Source organism: Saccopteryx bilineata, chromosome 2 (assembly GCF_036850765.1).
Source record: "Saccopteryx bilineata isolate mSacBil1 chromosome 2, mSacBil1_pri_phased_curated, whole genome shotgun sequence".
NCBI classification, from domain to species: Eukaryota; Metazoa; Chordata; class Mammalia; order Chiroptera; family Emballonuridae; genus Saccopteryx; species Saccopteryx bilineata.
In genome coordinates, this window is record NC_089491.1 from 111,333,020 (window position 1) to 111,356,952 (window position 23,933).

At 43.5% G+C, this 23,933-nt stretch overlaps 1 protein-coding gene across 1 annotated transcript in view; it reads left to right on the forward strand.

Moving 5' to 3' along the window:
- Positions 1-259: 259 nt before the first annotated feature.
- The window catches only part of E2F7 (E2F transcription factor 7), a 49,953-nt gene continuing 26,279 nt past the window's right edge, over positions 260-23,933 (forward strand). The window contains exons 1-7 of the mRNA XM_066257607.1: positions 260-459; positions 1,167-1,259; positions 9,311-9,586; positions 14,343-14,511; positions 18,496-18,786; positions 20,769-20,924; positions 22,350-22,484. Coding sequence (XP_066113704.1) covers positions 394-459; positions 1,167-1,259; positions 9,311-9,586; positions 14,343-14,511; positions 18,496-18,786; positions 20,769-20,924; positions 22,350-22,484 — 1,186 coding nt within the window. The 5' untranslated portion in view covers positions 260-393. The remainder of the gene's footprint in view (positions 460-1,166; positions 1,260-9,310; positions 9,587-14,342; positions 14,512-18,495; positions 18,787-20,768; positions 20,925-22,349; positions 22,485-23,933) is intronic.

Consider the following 23,933-nt stretch of genomic DNA (forward strand, 5'->3'; position numbering starts at 1 on the left):
AGGAATTGGCTCCCAGGCCCCAGGTTTCCAGGTACCCGGAAGGGGGAGGGAATCGAGGCGGCAACAATCCGGCGGGTGAGAGCGAAACGCGCGGCCAGGAGCGCCAAGACTCCGAGGGCCGCGAGCCGGGGCCGCGAGGCCGCGTGATTGGTCGGGGCCGCTTCCCCCCGGCCGCCGCTGATTGGTGGGCTCTCAAATTCGGCCTCAAGGCGCCAGAGGAGGTGTTTTAGCGGGGATTGCGATCCTGGGCTTCGCTGTTGGCGTGTGGGGACCTTGGTGCTGTCCGGATGCCGCGGGGTGCCCCCGGGCGCAGGGCTTTCGGAGCGGGGGTCTGCGCGCCTGGCTCTCCGCGCCCGGGGTCGCCGCCCGGCTGCTGATCGCCTCGCTCCGCTGATGCCGCGCGGCTGTGAGGGCGTGGAGGTCCGGGTGGAGGCAGGAGACCTCTTTCGCAAAGTGGGGGTGAGTAGCGTGCGGCCGCAGCGCTGGCGGGCAGGCGGGAATGGGGGAAAAGGAACCCTCCCGCCCCGCTGCCAGCCTGCTACCCCTCCCCTCCTCTCCTCGGCTGGCGGGGAACTGAATTGGTGCCCCCGCATCAGGCGGGCATGGGGTATCCTGGCTGCAGCTCTTCCGATGGCCGGACTGCAGAGGGGACTTGCCTTTCCTCATGATTTGGGGGCTTCACTGGAAGAGTTGGTCCTTAGGGTCTGCTTGGGAGTCTGGAGAGGGGCTGCGCTAAGCGCCAAATGGATTTGGTTTAGCGATCAGGTTTCCTTCCCCCCGGATTCAAACCTCCTCAAAGTTGAATTCCTCCCAGTTCTTTGCGCCAAAACTAACTGACCTAGGAGACCCCGAACTTTCTGACAGATTGGCCCTACACCTTCCTGACGTGGTAACTTTTATTTTGTTCTGTTGCTTTTCATTAAAAAAAAAAATTGTACTATTTCTGTCGATTTTTTTTTCCTTCCTAAATTTTCAGTAATTAGTGGGTGTTTGTATTCGTTCCTGTGCGTTTCAGAGAGTTGGAGGGTGGCTAGCGCCTGGAAATTCGCAGGATGAGTTGAGGGCGGGGGAAGTTCATGTTCACGAGCAAGTAGTAAATAGATATTTTTGTTGGAGGAGAAAGTATCTAATTGTAAAATCATTTTCTAATGTAATTGGCATTACAGATGGATGTAAATTGTTTAACACTAAAAGACCTGATCGACCACAGGCAGCCCAGAGTAGATTTTGCAATTGAAGATGGGGATCATGCACAAAAGGTAAGTGCACCAAGGTCTAAAAGGATGGTTATGTCTAATTCAATTAAGTGTTTCAAATATGCCACTTGTATTTGTCTTATAAACCTAATAATTATGATGAACATTATAGAAATATACTGTTTTTTAATAGAGGCATGCCCACCATTATTAGTTGAGTTTCTCAGTCATTGTACAGTGGAAAGAGGCTAGGTTAGTGTTGAGACCAATTTGTATGGATCAAAGACATGATGGACGCCAAGATCAAAAGTTTGTAGTACTTTAAGTTGGCAAAACTGGATTGAGGTAATGCTGTGCAAGAATGTTAAGCCTTGAGAATAGACTCTGCTTTAAATGCTGGATTATTAAAGTGCTATGAAATGGTCTTCATGCACATTAATTAGTTTCTAGAGGCTGTTCCAATTCCCCATGTAGGAAGATATTGTATTTCCCTGTGTATAAGATGTTCCCATGTATAAGACGCACCTTAATTTTGGGGTCCGAAATTTGAAGAAAATGTATTACATAAAGTTATTGAAGTCAAGTTGTATTCATCATAAAATTCATACAACTCTTCATCACTGTCAAAACTCCCATCCATTAGCTTGTCCTCATCTGGTGACGAATCACTGTCTTCAACAATGAGTGCAAAACAAGCTCAAAAAAGCAGGAAATACAAGTAAAAATATCTACAACCACTGTATAAGAAGCACCCAGTTTTTAGACCCCAAATTTTTCAAAAAACGGTGCATCTTATACATGGGGAAATACAGTAAGTGGCAGTCCACCAACACACTCTGAATATTTTACAGTACTACTGTTGGTCTGGTTTTGCACTGAGTCATCCCTTCATCCCTCCGGTTTTGCACCCCTGTGATTTGTAAGACCATGATGGTGTCCTCAAGAAACATTACCAAGTAAATTGGCCATAGCAATATCTAAACTATCACCGTACCCACATCAACCCAGACACTCACTGACCAGTGGCCTACCAAAAAGTTGTGAAAGTTAGTAGCAAACATCTAAGCATTTTTAGACAAAGGCAAACAGATGTAACAAACCTGTATGTAGGAACTTTGAATATATTTGAGCATAGCACCTTTCTTTAGATTTTCCATCAATAAAACTGCCTGACTGCAAAGAACCTGTTACAGTATATGGATGGCCCTTTGAAGAATATTTGACAACCACTAATTTTTGGATAGGTGTGAAATCGTATGCTTTTCTGTGTAGGGGTATTTTTCTTCTTAGCATTTGATTTTTTTGTTTGTTTGGGAAATAAGGATGCCAAAGCATTATTGTTCTAAAGAGGACTTTAAAAAAATTACCTAAGCCATATGAGGGTGGTAATGCCCAGACTATAATTTTAAAGTTTTGGCTTAGTGAGCTTCAGAGCAGAACTTTGTTATCTTTTATCATTTGGATGGGACAGCCTTGAAAAAATATGTATATAATTTATATAAAGCCTAAGTTGGTGTCCACTTTTCTGGGTCATTGACTTTTTATCAAGTACCTTCAACAAGGGCACTTCTACTCTAGTGAACATCGGTGAGTGCTGTGTCCAGTTAAGCTTTCACAATCTAATGGATATGGAGGAAAAAACTCAAATGACTCGAAAGAGATTGGGGAAGTGGTTAAAATGCTTGAAATGGAATGTCTGGGCAGAAATTGCTTTTCTCTCAAAGAGAAGGCAAGAGATGAGAACAGTGCTCCTGCCTCCATACTTGGTGTGGCTTTTTGTCCTTTCCTGTTGCTGTGAAGGATTTCTAGGGATGGTGAGAACATGGGATTTGGAGTCAGATCTGGGTTTTGAGTTTCTGTTCTGCCATTTAGTAGCTATGTTACCTCGAACAGCTATATTTATTGTCTTTCAACAAATACTTATGTCAAAGGTGCTAGGGGTACAGTGGCTTAGTAAGTCTTCTTACCTTGTTAAATCTGTTTCTTTTTTCACTAAATTGCAGCAAGTTAGTAGCATCTCCCTCTTCGGGTTTTTGTTAAGCGCTCAAGAACACTTAGTGTTCACACTTACTCACACTGACAGACTAAAGCTGAATATGATACAGACCCTGCCCTCAGTTACTGGAGAGACTTGCAGGGATTCAGATGTAAAACTAGCCAACTGTACTATGATTTGGTAAGTGCTCTAATAGGAATGGGAACAGAGTGGCCCCCACAGAACAGAAGAGGAAGAAATAAATTCATGAGGAGTCTAGGGAGAGTTGAAAGGCATCAGAAGAGCTAACATTATGGTTGAGAATGTTCAACCTACATGAAGACAGGAGTGCTCTGGCTGGATTGCTTAGTCGGTTAGAGCGTCATCCCAATTCTCAAAGGTTGCCTGTTCAATCCCTGATCAGGGCACGTATAGGAACAGATCAATGTTTCTGTCTCTCTCTCTCTTTCTCGCTCCATTCCTCTCTCTAAAATCAATAAATAAATTTACAAAAACAAACAAAACAAGTGAGTGAGAGGGACATTCTAGGCAGGAAAAACAACATGATGTGTGGGCATTTAAGAAACCTTCAAGAGATTCAGCGTGGCCACAAACTCATGGTGCTGAGTTGTTCCTTCTTTAAACCCTCTGAGGGATGATTGCTGCAGAATCCCGTGGATTAGTCGGCATATATCTTTCTTGACTGGTCAAGAACTCTTATAAATACTGTATTATACATGCATCTTCTTACTACTCACAGAGACACTTACTTTAAAACATAAAGGATTTTCAACTTGATTACCCAATACTGTGCCCAGTTGTGGGATTATAAACAACTCTCCTAAGCTGTTTACAGACCATTAAGGCATGACAAAACTAGAAAATGGATGATTTGGGATAAAGAGGTGAGCAGTAAGGATTGAGCTCTTGGGAGGGCTTTGTGAAGAACATACACTAGAGCTTGAATGAGTGAAGGCTAAGACAGGCACATAGAGAGGGAAGGAACTAGTAAAGAAGTAGAAATGAGCCTGACCTGTGGTGGCGCAGTGGATAAAGCATCGATCTGGAAATACTGAGGTCGCTAGTTTGAATCCCTGGGCTTGCCTGGTCAAGGCACATATGGGAGTTGATGCTTCCTGCTCCTCCCCCCTCCTCTCTCTCTCTCTCTCTCTCCTCTCTAAAATGAATAAAAAAATAAATAAAAAAAAAAAAAAGAAGTAGAAATGAGTGGTATATTTGAGCACAATGCTAGACTTAGTGGGCACAGCTTTTCTTTAAAGGTCATTCATCTTCTTGAGGAGTGGTTAAGAAGGTGAGTTAACTATGAAATATATATATATATATGTACCTATGTGATGACAGGTAAATAAATATGTGCAGAAGGCAGCTGATTGCCTGACTTTGGAAATCATGGAAGGTGCTAGCCAGACACAAACAGGAATTATCAATGTACAGGTTGGTTTTAAAGCCACGGACAGGAGAGTGGTGAACTACCCAGAGACAGCAAGTAAAGAGGAGTGGAGGGTCATTAGTAAGAGTGGGAAGAGGAACCAGTGACGGAGGCTGAGAGAGAACAGGGAACTAGGAAGAGAACCAACAGAGAAGGACTGCAGTCTCCAGACTGGCAGTTTCATAAGGCAAAGAACAGCCAACAGTCTTAACCATTGCAGTCACCTGAGGGCTCCTGCCATTGATTTGGCACCTGAAAGGTGGCCTAAGTAAGAAGCAGTGGCTCAGAATACACTGATCATTTGAGGCACCCCTGGGATACGGGGAAAGCCCTCAGTGTGGATTACTCATTCTAGAAAGTGCTCTGAAGAGGAGGAGAGTTGTTTGTCAGTAGCTAGGGGCAGTGAGCCTTAAACAATAGGTAGACTGTCAACAAGCCAGGCAGTAGCCAATGGCATTCAAGGCAAAGTGATGGTGTGAGCAGCAGCTCAGATGTGACCAAGTGCAGGGCGGGTTTAAGAAATGCAAGTGGAATGTTGGGGCAGAATGTGGAATTTGCATGAGATGGAACTGGAAAGGAGGTTGGCGTAATATTACCAAAGGCCTTGCCAAGGCTGATGGCTGTATATTATTTAGGGTAACATGATCAGAGTTGTGTCTGACGCAGAAGCAGGACTGAAACCAAGATCTTTTTAACTACCAACCCCTTTCTGTGGAAGCGTCCAGCATACTGGTAATGCTGGTATAATTAATAATAATGAACATTTGTATAGCACTTCACAGATTACAAACTGCTTTCACCTTCATTATCTGGTCTGATCTGATCCTCACAGTGACTCTATGGTAGGTAAACCAGTGTATTACCTACATTTACATATCAGATCTTAGAGACCCTGTGTTATGGGTTACTTTCTCCAGGCTCTAAGGGAGGAAGTGACTTCCAGGGTGTTGCAGCTTAGATTTCCAGATAAGCAACTGTGACACAGAGCTTAGCGTGTAGGAGGAGGTTTGTAGGGAGTGTTCTGGGGCTCAGTGCCTGGGGAACGGAAGGGAAGCTGGAAGGCAGCAGAAATGGACAGAGCAAGAAGCAGATCTGCAGCACAGTTTCCATGCAGTCTGAGTGTACCCAACAGGGAGTTCTGGAATAACCCTTCAGAGCAGTCCTGAGTCGGTGAGGGAGCCAGGCTTCCACGGATCCGTGCTACCTCTGCCGGCCGGGAGGTCCAGGCATCTTCAGCCCAGGCATTCCAGCTGAGAGCTTCTGTTGCAGCAGCTGGGGGATGCACCACTCATTCCTGAAGACGTCTGGCTGCATCCCAGTGTCCACTGCACAGCTGGGCAGCCTTGCTGGAAAGCCTTGGAGATAGAGACTTTCATCTAAGCTCCTTAGTTAATGGATCAGGAAACTGGGTCCCAGACATAATGAGCAATTTGTCCGTGTGAGGGAGACACAGGGCTGAGACAATAACCAGGTTTCCAAATTCGTGTTTCAGTCCCCTTTCCGCTGCTTTGTCAGGACGGCAGGATAAACAGACAGAGTCAGGTGTGACTAGATAGCAGTTGACTTTCTACCCACCGCCATCTCATAAAACAATTGGCTAGGCTTTTTCTTTGTTTTTCCTTTTGATGTGGAGGTAGGATACAATCACACCTGCCAGGTAACCTAACTCCCCTCCTCCTTTGGGTACAGATGGCCCCAACTTAAGACAGTTGAACTTACAATTATTCAACTTTACAAAGGTGTGAAAGTAATACACATTTGGTAGAAACCATAATTCAGGTTTTGAATTTTGCTCTTTCCCCGGGTCGGTGATGGACTGTAGGATGTTCCCTTGTGAGGCTGGGCCATGGCAGCCAGCTGCAGCCCCCACCGGCCACGGGACCACGAGGGTACAAAACCCATTGTTGCTGTTTTTAAATATTGTGGTTTGTATTTTCACATCCCTGCATGTCTACAAAATGCTTTCAGGGCCTCCTGCTTCTGGTGAAAAGAGGAAGTAGTTACAGATGCTCCTCGGTTTAACGATGGGGCCACATCCCCATAATGTAGGCTAAGCGATGATCGGTAAGTTAGGTATACTACATGCATTTTCAACTTACAGTTGGTTTCTCAGGACGTAACTTTGTAAGTCAAGGTGCATCGGTAACACATAAACCAGGGGTCCCCAAACTTTTTACACAGGGGGCCAGTTCACTGTCACTCAGACCATTGGAGGGCCAGACTATAAAAAAAACTATGAACAAATCCCTATGCACACTGCACATATCTTATTTTAAAGTAAAAAAACAAAACGGGAACAAATACAATATTTAAAATAAAGAACAAGTAAATTTAAATCAACAAACTGACCAGTATTTCAATGGGGACTATGCTCCTCTCACTGACCACCAATGAAAGAGGTGCCCCTTCCGGAAGTGCGGTGGGGGCCGGATAAATGGCCTCAGGGGGCCGCATGCGGCCCGCGGGCCGTAGTTTGGGGACCCCTGACATAAACTGTAGTGGAACTCTATCAAAGTGTTGGAGGAAATGATCTATCTGGATTGCTCCTTGGTAGGTAAAAAGTGGGAGCACATCGCTCCTGTGAGTACCAGTGCCAGGGAAGGCAGAGGAGGAAGGTGCACCTCTACCTCAGCAAGCCTGAGCCACACCCTCTACTGTAGGGGTACCTTTTCACATAACTAAATAATCAAGGCACAGTGTTCTCTGAGCACTGATATGGGGAAAGGCATTGTGCCAGAAGTTGTGAGGAATGAGACATGTGGAACTTAACTCCCTGACCTCCAGAAGTGCAAAGTCTCGTTAATGAGACAAGAAATACACCCAGGAAGTTATTAGCTCTGAGTGTCAGAATGAATGGTAATAAAGAATGGAAGAGATAATAGCTAAGTTTTATTGCATGCTCGCTATATGCCAGGAACTATTCTCATAACCCTTGAGGTTGGTGTTTTTATGAACTTCATTTTCAGTTGAGAGAATGAAAGCCTAGTGAGGAGAGGAATGTGCCCTCCCTCACACTGCTAAGTGTCTGGCCCGAGAACCTGCGCACGGAGCGGCTACCCATTCTGCCTCTGCGAGGATTCTAGTGGGCCGCTGTACGTCGGAGCTGTGGAAAAGATAACTCTCTCCCCACTGGCACGCAGGGCAGGCTTATTTCTAGATGCAGAATTTCAGAACCTCCTGCTTTCAGCTATTTCTTGCATACCCGTTACTTTTTATATGGAATGAGGTTGTATGTAACGTCGAGCAAGTTATTTAACCCCTCTGTGCCTCAATTTCTTCATCTGTAGGCTGAAAAAATAATAGTACCTAGGTCACAGGATTAGATGAGGAGTGAATATAGGTAAAATACGTGAACCAGGGGGTGTTACATGATAAACACTGGATACTTTCCCTGGAGGGTGCCCTTGTGGAAGACTGGTAGGGACTTGTTAAGGGATGTTGGTAGATGCAGCGCCCCAGGCTGGATGCTAGCTGCTGCTGTGGCGTGAGAAACCGCCACTCCCATGCCCGCCCTCTTCCTTCCTGTTGCCAGAGGACAGAACCTCACCATGGCTAGCTGGCAGCTTCTGCTAATCCCAGGAACAAGGGTTGGCATGCTAACACAGACTCCAGTTTCTCCTGATCGGTTCCCTCTTCACATGTTGCTCATTTATAAGAAGGCATTTTTTTTAAACTACTGTTCAGCCAAAATACAAGAGTACATTAGCTATAAAGTGATATGTGCACAGGAAAAGGAGTGACAAACACTTAACTCACCCACTTTCATCTTTCTTTAAGACACTATTGCCCAGAGGTGAATTCTGCTACAGGAAGAGCAGGCTTTCTCTTTTTTTGAATGCCAAACACTGGTTTTAGAGGAAAGAAATTTGTTTTAATTACTTGGTAGCTTTAAATGTGGGTTCTCTATTATACTCAGTCTTTTTTTACAATGAACATAATGGGCTCACCATTAATTTTTTCTTATACTTAGCTAAGACATTCTATCAAGTGTTATCTGAGGGAAGGTTATCCTCCACAAACTATTATCATGCTGCAAAAAATTAAGAATACAACCTGCGAGTTAAGCACTTAGAAACCTCAATAGCCATTTGGTATTTCCCTCATGACGTCTAAGCCTGTGATCAGCGGTCTCCTTGTTGAACAGGCTGCAGGCCAGTTTGACTGGCAGACTCTTTTACCATGCGTGGTTTGAGAAGAACTGCTTTGTGGGGGAATAGCATTAGATAGCTCTACAGGTCTGCTTGAAATGTGGCGTTTTGTTGAATGAGCTTCCATTAATTGGCCCTGCTAATTGCTGTCTTCTCAGTGGTGAACACTGAACTACAAAAGCATAATTTTCTTCACTGGTTAATGCAAACTTACAGTTTTAAAAAGTAAGGCGCTTAGGAGCATATGGACTCAACTCACGCTTGCCCTTCTCATCCCCAACTGTTATTACGAGCATCCACCAGTGACAGATACACTCATCACTTCTTTTGCAGAGATGCCACGAGAAATATGCATAAAAGGAGTAGCCGACTATGATCAGTTTCTCAGCGAATCCTTTCATCCGTTTTTATTAGTTCTATCCTAATATTTTTCAGTCATGGCCATATGGTCTGTTTGTATTTTCATGGTGGGAACTAATTGTCCTCTTAGCTGATAGCTGATCTTTCTCATTCTTGCTAAAAGATCTCTTTTTTAAAATAGGAAAATATATTTGTTGAGCGATCACGGATGGCCCTGAAGACTCCTATAAAAAATGAACCAATTGATTTATCAAAGCAAAAAATCTTCACTCCGGAAAGAAATCCCATCACCCCGGTGAAGCTTGTCGACATACAACAGACAGAACCATGGACGCCCACTGCCAACCTGAAGATGCTTATCAGCGCCGCCAGCCCAGACATAAGAGACTGGGAGAAGAGGAAGGAGCTGTTCAGACCCATTGAGAACAAGGGTGAAGCTTTTACGGACTCCCTGCAGGTAAACAGGCTGTGCTCCCAAGGGCTTTTATGGAATTTAAATTTTTTACTTATTAAAAAGAATAGAATTCTCAATTTTTCAGCTGCTATTAAGCCAAAAGCAGTATTAAACTTAATCTATTTTTTTAATATAGCTGAAATGGAATTTTTACTTGATCTCATTTTTTACACTGAATGCTTTCTTTAGGATACTCCCTTGAGTCTACAGCCATACCACCCTGAACGTGCCCGATCTCGTCTGATCTCGGAAGCTAAGCAGGGTCGGGTTGGACCTGGTTAGCACTTGGAAGGGAGGATACTCCCTTGACCAGTACACATTTAAAAATCAAATCTTAAGCAACCATATTTAATCGTTTTGATTTAATGAGGGAATTTGCTTTTTGTTTCTTATCTTAAATGCTACTATGGGTGTAACTTTGCTCCAATCTTAAGGAAAATATTAATCTAAATATTTTTGACTTGGGAAATTTTATTATTTTCATGTATGTTTAGTTTGTTGGTTTGAGGCTTTAATTTGATCTTTAAATTACATGTTCAATGGCAAATCAGAGCTGTTGGATAAGCAGCATATCTATACTTTCTTATATTTTTTTAAATTAGTGGTCAAAAATTTTTACTCTCCTATCAAATCTCATCTCCATTTTCCCAGACTTGCTAAGAAAAATTACTTACAGATTTGAGTGTTATTTTTTCTTTCACTTTTCCTCATTTTGGCAAAAAAAGATTTTTAATTTATAAAAATTACCAAAATAAATAAAGTAGGACTAGGGAAGAGAAAAAGATACCCCGAATTACAACTTGAAATTTATAGACCAAAATGAATCTGCTATACACTTTACTGCAGGGGTAGAAGAGATTCTTTCATGTAACTGAATGCAGATTAGATCACACATTGAGCAGCACTGCCCTAGAGAAACTCCTGTCCATGTACATGAGTAGCCATGAACAAGAATACCATAGCAGTATATATAGTTCCTATTAACCCAATTTGGGAAACAACCCAATCATTATAAACAGGTAATGGATAAATAAATTGAGGTTTATTCATGCAATGGATTATCACACAGCAATGAAAACATTTAATGTCAATAGGTTATGTGACTTTAAGCAAAATGACATTTAAAAAAATACCAAACAGGTCTGACCTGTGGTGGTGCAGTGGATAAAGCATCAACCTGGAATGCTGAGGTCGCCAGTTCGAAACCCTGGGCTTGCCCAATCAAGGCACATATGGGAGTTGAGGCTTCCTGTTCCTCCCCCCACCCATTCTCTCTCTAACATGAAAAAACAAAAACAAAACCAAACTATTTTTATCGTAGGCTATTTGATATAAACAAGAGTTAAGTTCCTATAGCATTTCCTCAACATTATAGCACGATGATATTGAACTAAATAACGTTATTTGAGGTAAGGACCTGTTGTAGGTTGATTGAAGAAAACAAGTCCCAAACTACTAAGATCCAAATAAACAAGCCTATGCAATATATTATAGATGGATAAACATATATGTGATAGAGTAATTTAAAGGCCCAAGGAATTGATAAATACAAATTTAGGAGGGAGGTTACTCTGTGGCGTAGGCAAATGTAAATTAATAGTATTGTTCTGATGTAGTGGTTGGTTGGGAGGTAGATTCATGGGTATTAAAGACATTATGTATGATAAAGTATATTTTATATGACCAAATATTTTATTAATGGATAATAAAGAGTAATTTATTAAAAGATATTCCTTGGTAAGTTTTAAGGATACAGGTTGTCCTCAAGTTATACAGTCTTGACATATGACGTTTAGAGTTTAAGATGCTCACTCCCATAAAATCTTTAAAAAATTGAGACATGAGTGTTTCGACATACCCTGTTAGCATCGTACTTACAGATTATGTAGGCAGACTAGTTTGGTTTCGTGTGCCAGAAGAATACGTAGTAATGTGGCCTATGAGTGAGGGAGTTGCATCCTCCAGTACTCTTAACTCTGCCATTTTGGACTTTAAAAACACAAGTGTTCCATTTGTGTTAGGCTAGAGTGCGTTTTGACTTACACCAAAATTTGGGTTACGTCACTGTCGTAGGAACGGAACTGTGTTGTAACCTGAGGACCCCCTGTATAAAGGGATCCACCTGACCAGGCAGTGGCACAGTGGATGGAATGTCGGTCTGGGATGCTGTGGACCCAGGTTCAAAACTCGAGGTCACTGGATTGAGTCCAAGGTTGCTGGCTTGAGCAAGGGGTCTCTGACTCAGCTTGTAGGCCCTTCCCCCTATCAAGGCACATAAATAAGAAAGCAATCAATGAACAAGTAAGGTGCTACAACTATGAGTTGATGTTTCTCATCTCTCTCCCTTCCTGTCTGTCTCTCTCTCTCTTTCTCTCTCTCTTTTGCTAAATATATAAATAAAGGGATCCTTGGACCAAAAAGTTTGAGAACTACTATTCTAGAGTATACACCTAATAGTGGAATTACTAGGTTATTGGCCAAATACTAGAAGATAATGCCAGATTATTTTCCCAAGTGCTGTTTGCCTCTACCTGAAATATATAAACATGTATTGATCCACACCCTCTCTGACACTTGAAATTTTCAAATTTGTTAATTTCTGCCAATCCAGTGGATGTATAATTGTGTATTATTGTGGTATTCATTTTTTTCCCTTGGTTACTAAGGAGGTTAAGCTTCTTTCCATATCTTTACTGGCCACCAGGTATTTTTCCTCTTCTGTGAAATAACCTGTTTGTTTCCTTTGCTGATTTTTTTTGTCGATTTGTAGTGTTTATTGTATATTCATGAAACTAAACCTTTATTAGTTATACGTGTTACATTTCAATTTGGTGCTTGTCTTTTCTCTTTATGTTGCTTCTTATAGTCAATTGTCCTTGTATCATTTATTCAGTTCTTCCTCTGTTGTATGTCTGAGTTCCACTGTGTGTACATCTCTTCCTGGGCTCTTTTCTGTTCTGTTGGCCAATTTGTCCATCCGTACACAATGCCACATTGTAATAAGCCTTCATATTAGATAAAGCAAGAACCTCAAATTTATTTTCCTTCAGAATATGTGGGATATTCTTTGCCCTTTTTTCTTCTATATGTACTTTAGATTGGATTTTAATTGTAAATTGCATTGCATGTAGATTAATTTGAGAATTAACCTGTTTAGGGTACTGAGTCCTCCTATCCATGAGTATATGTTTCTCTAAGTTCTAGGTCTTATTTCTTTAAGATATAAGTTTTAATATTTTATGCAAATAAATATTTGCTAGATTTGTTCCTAAAAACTTTATCATTCTTTTTGTTAATATAAATATCTTTTTAATTCATTTTCTGTCACGACCAGAGCCACTCTAGCGCCTGGGGCAGAGGCCAAGGAGCCATCCCCAGAGCCCGGGCCATCTTTGCTCCAATTGAGCCTCGGCTGCGGGAGGGGAAGAGAGAGACAGAGAGGAAGGAGGGGGGGGGGTGGAGAAGCAAATGGGCACTTCTCCTATGTGCCCTGGCAGGAATCGAACCCGGGTCCCCTGCACACCAGGCCGACGCTCTACCGCTGAGCCAACTGGCCAGGGCCTTTCTTACTATTTTTAATAATTTGTTAGAGTATTGAGTTTTCATGTAAATAATCATGTGTTCTGCAGAATGAATAATTTATTCCTTTCCAATTCCTGTGTTGTGGGTTTTTTCTTACCCTCATGTACTGGCTAGGATCTCCCATATGATGCAGAAGATCTTTTCCTGATTTTTAAGGGAGTGTGTCCAAGATTTTCTTTTCTTTTTTTCTGTTTTAGATTTTATTTATTGATTTTTGGAGAGAGGGTGGAGAGAGAGAGAGAGAGAGAGAGAGAGAGGAAGGAGAAGCGGGAAGCATCTACTCATAGTAGTTGCTTCCTATATATGCCTTGACCAGGCAAGCCCAGGGATTTGATCCAGCAACCTCAGTATTCCAGGTCGACACTTTTATCCACTGCGCCTTTACAGGTCAGGCAAGATTTTCTTTTTAAGACAGATATCTACATTTGGGTTTTTATTGATACTTGATTAAAATTCTCTATTCCTGGTTTTCTAAGAGCATTTTGAAAATCATGAATGGGTGTTAAATGTATTAAATTGTTTTTCCTGCAGCTATAGAGATAATTATATTGCTTTTCTCTTTGAATATGTTCATTGAAAAACTTTTTACTTTCTTGGGATTGAATTCAGTCCTTTTCAAATGTGGGTTGATGAGACAAGGACACTCTTTCTGTGTTCTTGCAATGAGGAAGAATAAGATTTAGCTCTTGTTCTGTTCTATCAACCCTTTCTCGATTGTAAACATATAAAACAGTTCAATGACACAGTGGAGGTCAGTGTATCTAAAATTTCATGTCCATAGAAATCACCCAGGATCTTATAAAAACACAGATTCTGATAGATGAGGTCTGGGATGAGGCCGAGATGCTGCATCTCTAAGCAGCTCCTAGTGCTGCTGATGTGCAGTCCTACGAACACACTATCAGCAAGGGTACAGCAACCTGGGAAAGACCACGTGGTTCATTGTTTAAGCCTTTAACCAGTAGACTCAGCCTCAGATTACAAAGGAGAAAGAATTCAGTCCAGAGAATACAATAGTTGAATGTGAAGAAAATTAGTTTAGGAAATATACTTTAACTAGAATCTAGGAAGGTATGGGTTGGGATGCCCCTCCCCACCTGCCAATACTGCCAATGCAATTTCTTTATTACAGTGTTAACCGTGACGTCTCCCCCCGCCCCTCTGTCTGCTTCTGTAGCTTCATGTTGTTGGAGACAGTGCTGTGGACAAATTTGAAAAGCGAAGGCCAAGCAGGAAACAGAAAAGTTTAGGACTTCTGTGCCAGAAGTTTCTAGCTCGCTATCCAAGTTATCCCTTGTCAACTGAGAAAACTACCATCTCCCTAGATGAAGTTGCTGTCAGTCTTGGTATGTATCGTCAGGTTACCTGGAAGTCTGTCTCCGGGTGTAGTGGAAGACTGGTTTCTTTGGGCAGCTTGAAGCTTCAGATTGCCTCTTATTAAGAGTGGGCCTTCCAAAGGAGTGAGCACAGAGGAAAAGGTAGAGTCTCGCTTTGCCATTATCATTATGCACAGGATTCCAGGGTGCCTTCTAGGCCTGAGGGTCATACAGAAATTTGGTTTTCTTAACCTTAACAAATGCTTTTACAAGACTCATGTTGCAGTGTAATATCTCATATTTTAATTTCATCTTATTTTAGACAGACTCAAAAAAATTTTTTTAAATATCCTGATATTTATTTTTAATAATACTTCTAAAGGTTCAGAACTGGTGTTATTTATATTATAAAGCAAGATTTGGGAGCAAGAACATTATATTTGAAACCCTATGCTGTGATATTCGCAGCAAGCCTACCCAACTAGAAAAAGCCACATCTGGACATATCTCAGACAGCTAAACCTTATAACAAAGAAGAATACATGTGTGTGTGGGGTGGACATGTATAATGTGCAGTGGTGTATGTTCTGTAAGTATGTACAGCAGCCTCCGAGCAGAGACCTCTAGTGGACGTGGACTGCAGTTGCTTTCAGGATGAACATATTGTAGACAATCATTAAATAAGCAGAAATCACAAAGACTTGAAAGTATGAGGTATCTCCTTAAAAAATTCAGAAAGTTTTTCATACATGATTTTGATAGATTATATTTTTAGTTTGCTTACTAGTTCTAGTTCTTCCAGAGAAATGTGCACCAGTTGATGATCACCAGTCTTATTCATCATCATCGGAATTACTCAGACTGATGGCTGGAATTCTGATTTGCTGGAAACGGAAAGAATGAGGAGGCAGTGGGTTGTGATAGGAAGACCACGGCCTTGGCTTTGGGTCAAATAGGGCTGGATTTGAAGGCCCGCTCCCCAATTTACAGGCTGTGAGAGCTCTGAGAAGTTAATTAAGTTTTTCTCTTGGGGACCATGGCACTTACCTGGTGGACACTTAGCAAAGTCAGGATCGTGTTGGTGACGTGCCTAACTTGGAACCTGGCGTGAGTGACTTATTGTTACATGGAAGTTTTCACTCCGTTCTTACTAGTGTATCCCCCTTTCCCTAAGCTGTCCTTTCCACCTCTGTACTTAGAAAGAGGAAGCAGAGTACTTTGATTCAAGAGCCACTTTGAAACCCAGAAGTAGAACACAGGATTTGGCACTGGTGGCAATGAGACAGGAAGGGGACAGCGACCCAGCTGCACAGAGGCTTGGCATAGAGCCGTGTGAGGCACAGCGTCGTGTGGAAACTAGTTCTGCGGAGGATGAGGGTAAACCAACAAATCCCAGTGTCCTCACTGGGGTTTACGCAGCCAGGGCCTCGCACTGAGGTATATGCAGAAGACAGAGATTCGCTGTGGGAAGGCTGTGTTCAAGGACAGAAGAGCAGACTCCTCCTCACGGGCTACAAGCCATTCTGCAGGTCCCAGGTTATGACTGCCTGGAGCAGAGCACCAGAGCTTTTTTCTAACAGTTTCCTAATGCCTCGCATCACCCAGACCTACCAGATACATTTGCCACAACTCATCATGTGAGGTCGAGAAAGGAGGTCCCCCCCCTGGAAATTAGTTCAGTGGTGACCGTTGCTTCTGGTTGAGTCTAAACTCCCCGCTGCAAGCCAGGTGTTAGGCTATAAGACCACCAGTTTTTCACCAGGGACATGCAGAGTCTTCGGATTGCACACATTCCCAGATTCTGGTCCCCTGTAGATTTGACATGGATATTAAGGTGAGAAGTTAAAGAACTGGTGGTGACTTTATCAATGGAAACTAGCACAGCCTCAGAAACTATCTGACAGGATGGAGAGGTATTCTTGGAACGGTGAGCTCCCTCAGGGACTAAGGGGAGCCGGGTAAGAATTGGTAAATCCCTGAAGGCATCGTGTATATGCCATGACTAGGATTAACAGGATTGCCTTGAGACACAAGGGAAAGAAGACTGAGTGCCAGGGAATGCCTTCCTGGCAGAGCAAGGCCCAGAGAAGCCTGCACACCCCGAGACTTGTGAAACGGGGCTTTGTGTGCACCAGCCTGTGGACAGCTGATCTCAGTCCAGGGAGAAAAGGTGATGGTTATAGCTGTACGTGCTGTGACCAGCCTCACCTATGAAACACCTCGTGTGCGCATTAAATACCATCTTACTCTCCAAGTGATCTGAATCTTCCTTTATTTTCCCTTCTGGAGACGTCTAGCCACTAGGTGGAGATTTAACAGCTTGCATCTAATACAAAACAACAAAATAGCTGGGCATGTGGCTGGCCCTGGGCTGTCTCAGTTGCATTCACATGACATTTCCAATGGGAAGGTTTATAGAATGTTACAGTCTAAATACGATGTGTTAAAACATCAAGGCAGATTGGAATAAGGAACCTGGGAGGTCTGGACAAGGGGCTGCTGGCTGCCCCTGCCACCACCTTCCTGCAGACATCTGGCACTGAGGAGGGAGCTCCTGATGGTGAAGAGCCTTTCAGGGTCAGGAGCTGAAATGTTCTGACTGACAGTGAAATGCCTCTTCATGCACGTGCTAGAACTTCCTCTCAGCTCGGAGTCCTCGTTGTAATATGGTCTATCTCTCCTGTTAATTCTGTGAAGGGCCAAAAGCCACATCCACTAACTCTGCCCTGATTGTGTAACAGCTCCTGGCAATGGAACAGAAAGAGGGCATCTGTACAGCCGGGCTGGTTTTCTAGAAGATGCCTGGAAGCTTCTGTTACGGATACTTAGATGAGAGCAAAGAGAGGCCAGCTGTAAAAGAGTATGAGTCACAGGCAGATTTTTAAAAATTTGTTTCTGCTAATCCTCTTAGGCTAGCAAGCGATCTCAGGTATCCCCAATGCCATCCAGGAAGTATTTGCAAAATACTATACACACAGTGTAAAAGTAGACATCTGTTGGAGACCCTTTACATTGTGGTCTCATTTAACCCTCACCGTCTTAGGAGATAGATACTAAGGCACAGACAGATTCAGTAACTTCCCAGCATCGCCCGTTTAGTAAGGGACAGCACAGGGATTCAAATCCAGGCAGTCTGTCCCCAAAGCCCCCACACTAACCACCATAAATAGTTTTGGTAAATTCAGTTGGCAGCCCATAATCCAAGCTATTTGGGGAGTATTGGGAAAGAGGGTAGGGAACTGATGAATTTGATGGTCCATCTGTACTGTACATGAAGTCTCTTCTACCGTTGGGCTATCTGGCAGGATACAGTGAGTGAGGGCACAGGCAGAGTTGTCAGTAGGCATGATGAACCAGGGGATACTCATATTATTCCAGGCCTGGCTGTAGCTTCCCCCATCAACTTGGAAAGGGTGCCCAAGCTCTTGACTCTTGAGTTTCTGTGTAAAACAGGACACAGAATATTGACTATATGTTTTTCTTATTGGACCATCAAGAAAGTTAACGAGATAATTCTTTCACATCGTTCAAACTTCAGGAAAGGATAGTATGTCCAGACAAGGTATCAGTTATTGAACACAATTTATTTTATAGTCTGCATGATTAGGAATATTAGAATAAACCAGCCAGCATTCCTCGGCTGTCTGTTAGGCATCCTAGCACTTGAGAGGCTCAGTCCCACCCGTTTTAATCTGCTGCAGTGATTGTGCAGTTTGCCTAACAGGTCTGAAGAAAAGACATACTACTGTATGTCATACAGATACAGACGGAATATCATTCATCTCCAGGTGGATGATTTATCCTCTATCTTACTGATGGTTGGATCCCAAGAAAAGGAGAGAAAAAAAATGTCTACTACTTGCATCCTTACGAGATGGATCTTTGGGGCATCCACACTTGCTGGGCATTTCACTGGGCATCATGCAAACTAGTTTGCAGACATGGGCCAGGCTCTCAAGGATTTATACTCACAAATGTCTGCGTGATGATGGTTGGCTTCTCTTTTTCAAACAGGCGTTGAAAGGAGACGCATCTACGACATTGTAAATGTGCTGGAGTCACTGCATCTGGTCAGCCGGGTGGCCAAGAACCAGTATGGCTGGCATGGACGGCACAGCCTGCCAAAAACCCTGCGGAGCCTCCAGAGACTGGGAGAGGAGCAGAAATACGAGGAGCAGATGGCGCACCTCCAGCAGAAAGAGCTAGACCTGATGGACTATAAATTCGGAGAACGTAAAAGAGATGGCTCTCCAGATCCCCATGATCAACAGTTACTGGATTTCTCTGAGCCCGACTATCCCTCCTGTGAGTTCATTGCAGCCACACAAGCAATAGCGAAGGCGGTGGTGGTCTCTTCTGCAGAGATTCACTACTGGGATGGGAAGTGCCAGATTGACAGCCCTAGAGGGAGGTGTCCTCTCATTCTCACTACTGGAGAAAGGGAGACAGATGGCTCCCCAACTGGGTTGCCCACTCAACCTCACTGAAAACCTGGGTAGTGGCAGATCACTTGGTATTTGGTGTTTGGACTGCAGATCGCTAACAGAACCCTCATTTCAGATTGACAGCCCCATGCTGATTTCTATTTTAAGGAAAATTTACTTTGAACGAAGTTATTGTTAAAATGGATTCAATTTTCCAAATTATATATTGGAGCATATTACTTAGAAAATAACCCCGTTAGCAAAAAACGCTGACCAGAATGGTGGACACCCCTCCTTTTGTTGGGTGCAGCACTTTTTCACTTACACCTACATTGTTCTTCCCCTCCCAGCCCATGTACGCCCTCCCTGTTTTTACCATTGTTTCCATAGCTCTCACCCCACTCCACCGTTGCTAAGGTGACAGAGTGCAAGTATCACTCACAGTTCACTTGCAGATTAAAGAAATGGGAATGGAAAGGTGGGCCTGGTGTTCATTCATGTTACTGCCTCCTGTCTTTTAGTTCTACCCCATGAGCCAGTTCTTATCTTAGTAACCAGAGGAGACAGCCATCTGTCGGGGATTGTTTGCCTGCCAGCCGCGGCAGCACACATCCCATCAGCACCTCCTATTTGCTTTTTATTTCTTCACCTGTTTCTGAAAAGAAATGGAAGAGGTGGTCACCTACTGCGTTTGGAGTATATTCTAGATACAGACCTACCTGAGAGCTGTGGGTTTGTTTCCAGACCCACAATAAAGCGAGTCCTAATCTTTTTGCTGGTGGAAGGTCTTGCCTTCAGTTTGTTAAGAAAGAAAGGAAGGGAGGGAGAGAGGAAGGGAAGGAAGGAAAAAGGGAAGGAGGGAGGGAGGAGGGAAGGAAGGAAAAAGGGAAGGAGGGAGGGAGGAGGGAAGGAAGGGCTGTATCTGTGATGTACAATAAAGCGAGTAGCCATGAAAGGGGGTCTGCCTGTGTCTGGGCAGAGACATTAACGCGTAGCCCTTGCCTTTAAAGGGAGAGTTGCTCTGAAAACAGTACCTCATCCCCATCTTATCCTTTTTTCCTTCCACATGAATCCTGGCAAAAAGTTGCTTTAGGAAAACTACCTAATGGATTCTGCTCAGTGAGGTATGGGCACAGAGCATTATGAGTGGCTGGACGGCCGCATTTCAGGGTTTACACCCAGTGGTCGGATTCAGCCAGTTCGCACCAGTATGGCTGAACTGATCCCTAATTTTTTGTTGAGTTCGGCAAACCAGTTGTTAAAATGGCACTTGTACTCAGGGTTCTAAGGTGGGCACCTGGGCCACCGCCCAATGTGGAAATCTCAAATTTACATTCCTTACTCTTTTTAACGTTCATCTGCACAGCAGCGTATTTAAGTGCCCATAGTAATGTTCATTCTGTCCACAGGCAAACAAAATTGCAAGTGAGGATGCCAATCAAGAAGCAATATGGAAATATCTTAAGTAACAGTTTTATTGTTTTTGTCATGCGTTATTTAATATTTTTAGATTAATATTTTAAAATTCTTTATAATCTAGTTTTATGTACCTCTTTTATTCTTATTTATTAAATGCATGAAATAATAAACTACCTTTCGGTGTATCGTTTTTTTATACTTAGAACTGTCATTAGGGCAGCGAACTGGTTGTTAAATTATTTGAATCCCACCACTGTTTACACCCACTGAAAGTTCCTTTGTGTCTCCATGAGCCATTTCTCATGATGTGTCTGGAAGGCTTCTCGCTATAACAGAAGTGATCTTCCATCTGCTAGCCGAGTCAGGTGGTTCAGCAAACTGTAAGAACAGTCTTGCTTGTGGTAAATTATCTTTTCTGATGCCTTTGTTTTATTCCCTTTGTAGCAGCTGCAAACAGAAAAGACAAGTCTCTGAGAATCATGAGCCAGAAGTTTGTCATGCTGTTCCTCGTCTCTAAAACCAAGATTGTCACTCTGGATGTGGCTGCCAAAATCCTGATAGAAGAGAGCCAGGACATGCCGGACCACAGTAAATTTAAAAGTAAGCATCTTCACCTAAATCCTCCTCACACAGGAAGGGTGGGGTGTCCTAAGTTGACATTTTCTGCCTCTGAACATAAAATAATTATGAGAAGTACACTCCTTCCTGCGTCCAAAGGTTCTTGGTGCTACGAGGGGTAAGTGAGTCACCTACTGCAATTCCCATTCAAGTTCTGTCGGGTGTCTCTCCATGGCCGTTAGAGTGGACGGCGGAGGCAGAGTGCCGTCCCCCAGTGCAGGTCAGGGAGGGTGTAAGATATTTTGCATTTCTCTTTCGTATCGCCGCGTCCAAGACAGAGTGTCTGAGTTTTGTTTCCCCTTTTCTCCTCGCCCCTTGCATACCCTTCTGATGGGTGGAGATGAAAGTCGTCTGCAGGTAAGAACCAGAGCAATGACCAGGGCGGGGCCAGGGTGGTGGGGCACAGCTGCCGGACTAGGAGAGCGTGTCTGAGCGTCATACTCGGTGCGTCTTCCTCTCTGTCAAGCATGGGTCCCGAGCCAGATGTCCTTGGCTGCTGGTAGTCCTTTCAAGCCCTGGGAAGCCATGTGCTCAACATATTCTAGCTGTTTGTTTCCAGGAATTATAGCCACCCTACGGGGAAAATGACTAAAGAGAATATAGCTTTACAATAATCAGAAAGAAACACTGCACCTGGGACAAATGCTTCTTCTTTCTAGAGATAATTAGAGCCCCCTTTTGTGTGATTTTAGCCCTGAAGTCAAGCGAGTTTCCTACATGTAAACTGACTTCTTAAATGGAAGTGACCTTGGGGGCATTTTCCTGCCTATTTAATGTGCTACCACCCCTTCCGAATGTCTCCTCCAGTACATGCATTTTCAAATGTGTCTCCCCAAACCTCTCCAGACTCAGCGAGGGTGTGCCCCACCCCTCCCTCACTGGGTGGCCTCTGGGTTTCAGGGGAGGAACTGCCCATCTTTAGCACAGTTGTACCCCGTCATCTCGAGCCAGGAACACCTCCTGTGCCCAGGAGTGCAGCCTTGCAGGAGGCCCTAGGGAATCCCTGTCATTTTCACAGCCCAGCTGCCTGGTGGAGCTGGTGCCACCACCTCCTGCTGGGAGACGCTCAAGGCAAGTTTTCAACACGCCACACATCAAAATTACATTTACTGAGCCGCTGAGTGCAGCCCATTTCCCTCCCTTGGGTGTGTCTGCATCCAGGCACTCCCTGCTTGTTTTTTAAGGTGTGAAGTTGTGGAAGTGGGAGGACACACTGACCTTACTTAGTCTGCATCTTCAGACACATCAGATACATAAATCCTGGGTGATTTCCTGACAGAGCCGTTGGTCGTTCATTCTACCCCACTGCTTTCCCATCGAGGTTCATGTGGCGGCTGAGAAAATGACCCGCCAAGTACACTGAAATGTCACGGCAGCATGACCGTAATTGTGTTTCCTATCTTCAAGCCAAGGTACGACGCCTCTATGACATAGCCAATGTCCTGACCAGCTTGGCCCTGATCAAGAAAGTGCACGTAACAGAAGAACGGGGCCGTAAACCCGCCTTCAAGTGGATCGGGCCTGTGGACTTCGGTTCCAGTGGTAAGGCATGGGTTGGAGAGGGACATGTTTTATTTATCATCTCCAGTTCCTTTTGTAAATCAGACATCTACTACAGAGTGAGATTGATCTTCTCCTCCATTTCCCATTCCCCAAGACACATTCAAACCTAGACCGGTGATGCGGCTCTTGGAACAATGAGTATTGTCTACAAATGGTACGGGCTGCTTGGCGCGCACGGCAGGAGGGAAAATGTGGAGAGCTTGTCATGTGAGAGTTTCTGCAGCTATTACATTACAGCTCTTTAGCATTTTCTATCTTATCCAGAAGTGTTTTTTTTTTCCCCCCTGGAAGTTTGGAACCGAGGACTAAAAATGATACAAAATCTGGTGATAACAACATGAGTGGAGTAAAATTCCGCTTTTCTTTGAAATTTTGGATAATATAAAAATTACCGTCACTAAACGGTAAAATGTGGTAAAATGGCTTCTAAATATAGTGCGGCTATAATGAACACTTTTTTTTGTAATTTATTTAAAAGGTTACAAATGTCAGTTTTACTAAACTAGAACAAAAGAGGGTATTCTACCTACTTCACAGATAATATCTGAGCAGTGAGGACTGGATCCTGCTGTACCGGCCACTTTACATATAACTGGGCTGCCTGCAAAAAAGCTATTATAGTTATTTTAAAATTACCCTTCTAATTTTGGTGCTAGTGGTGTAAATTCCTGCCACTTAACCCAGGTTTATAAAAGATACTGCTGTCTACCTCATTATAACCCATTATTCACTTAGGATCTAGATGAAACCACTTAATATCTAGTAAAACTAATGCAACCCAGCAAGTACTTACTGAATGCGGACTGTGCACAATTATTATCCTGAGCGCCGTGAGAGATTTGAAGATGTATATGATGTAGTCCCCGCCCAGGTGAAATACACAGCTTTGCTATTTTCTATCCTCTGCCTTTGGTTTCTCTGAATCCTTTCACCTGTGACGCCCTCTTCTTTTTGAAATGAAACTATTCTGTTCAACTTTCAAGATCTGTCACAAATGTCAACCCCTTCATGAAGCTTTCCCAGATCAGGCAGAGCAAAAAGTGTCTCGTCTAAACTGTTGCAATTTAGCACTGTGCTGTTGTCCTTGGAGATGCTGATGTTATGCTCTTGTCCCTTCCCTGTGCATCTGAGGGCAGAAGAGGTCTTTCTTCATCTTTGATTATCTGTAGTACCCAGATCAGTGCCATACTCACTTTAGTTGGCTAATAAACTTATCGACGGTGTATAATTTGCACACATTTGGAAGTTAGAAAACAAGCACTACGCATGGTGGTAGTAGAAATCAGAGAGGGACATAGGTTAGGTTCTGGTGGACTGTTCAGTTTTGCAGGGATGGGGAACTTTTCAATTGAAGGAACTGATACCTGTGAACAAATCCGGTTTGTGTTGGAACGATCGGCCATCCTGATTTAAATGGAGGGCGTAAGG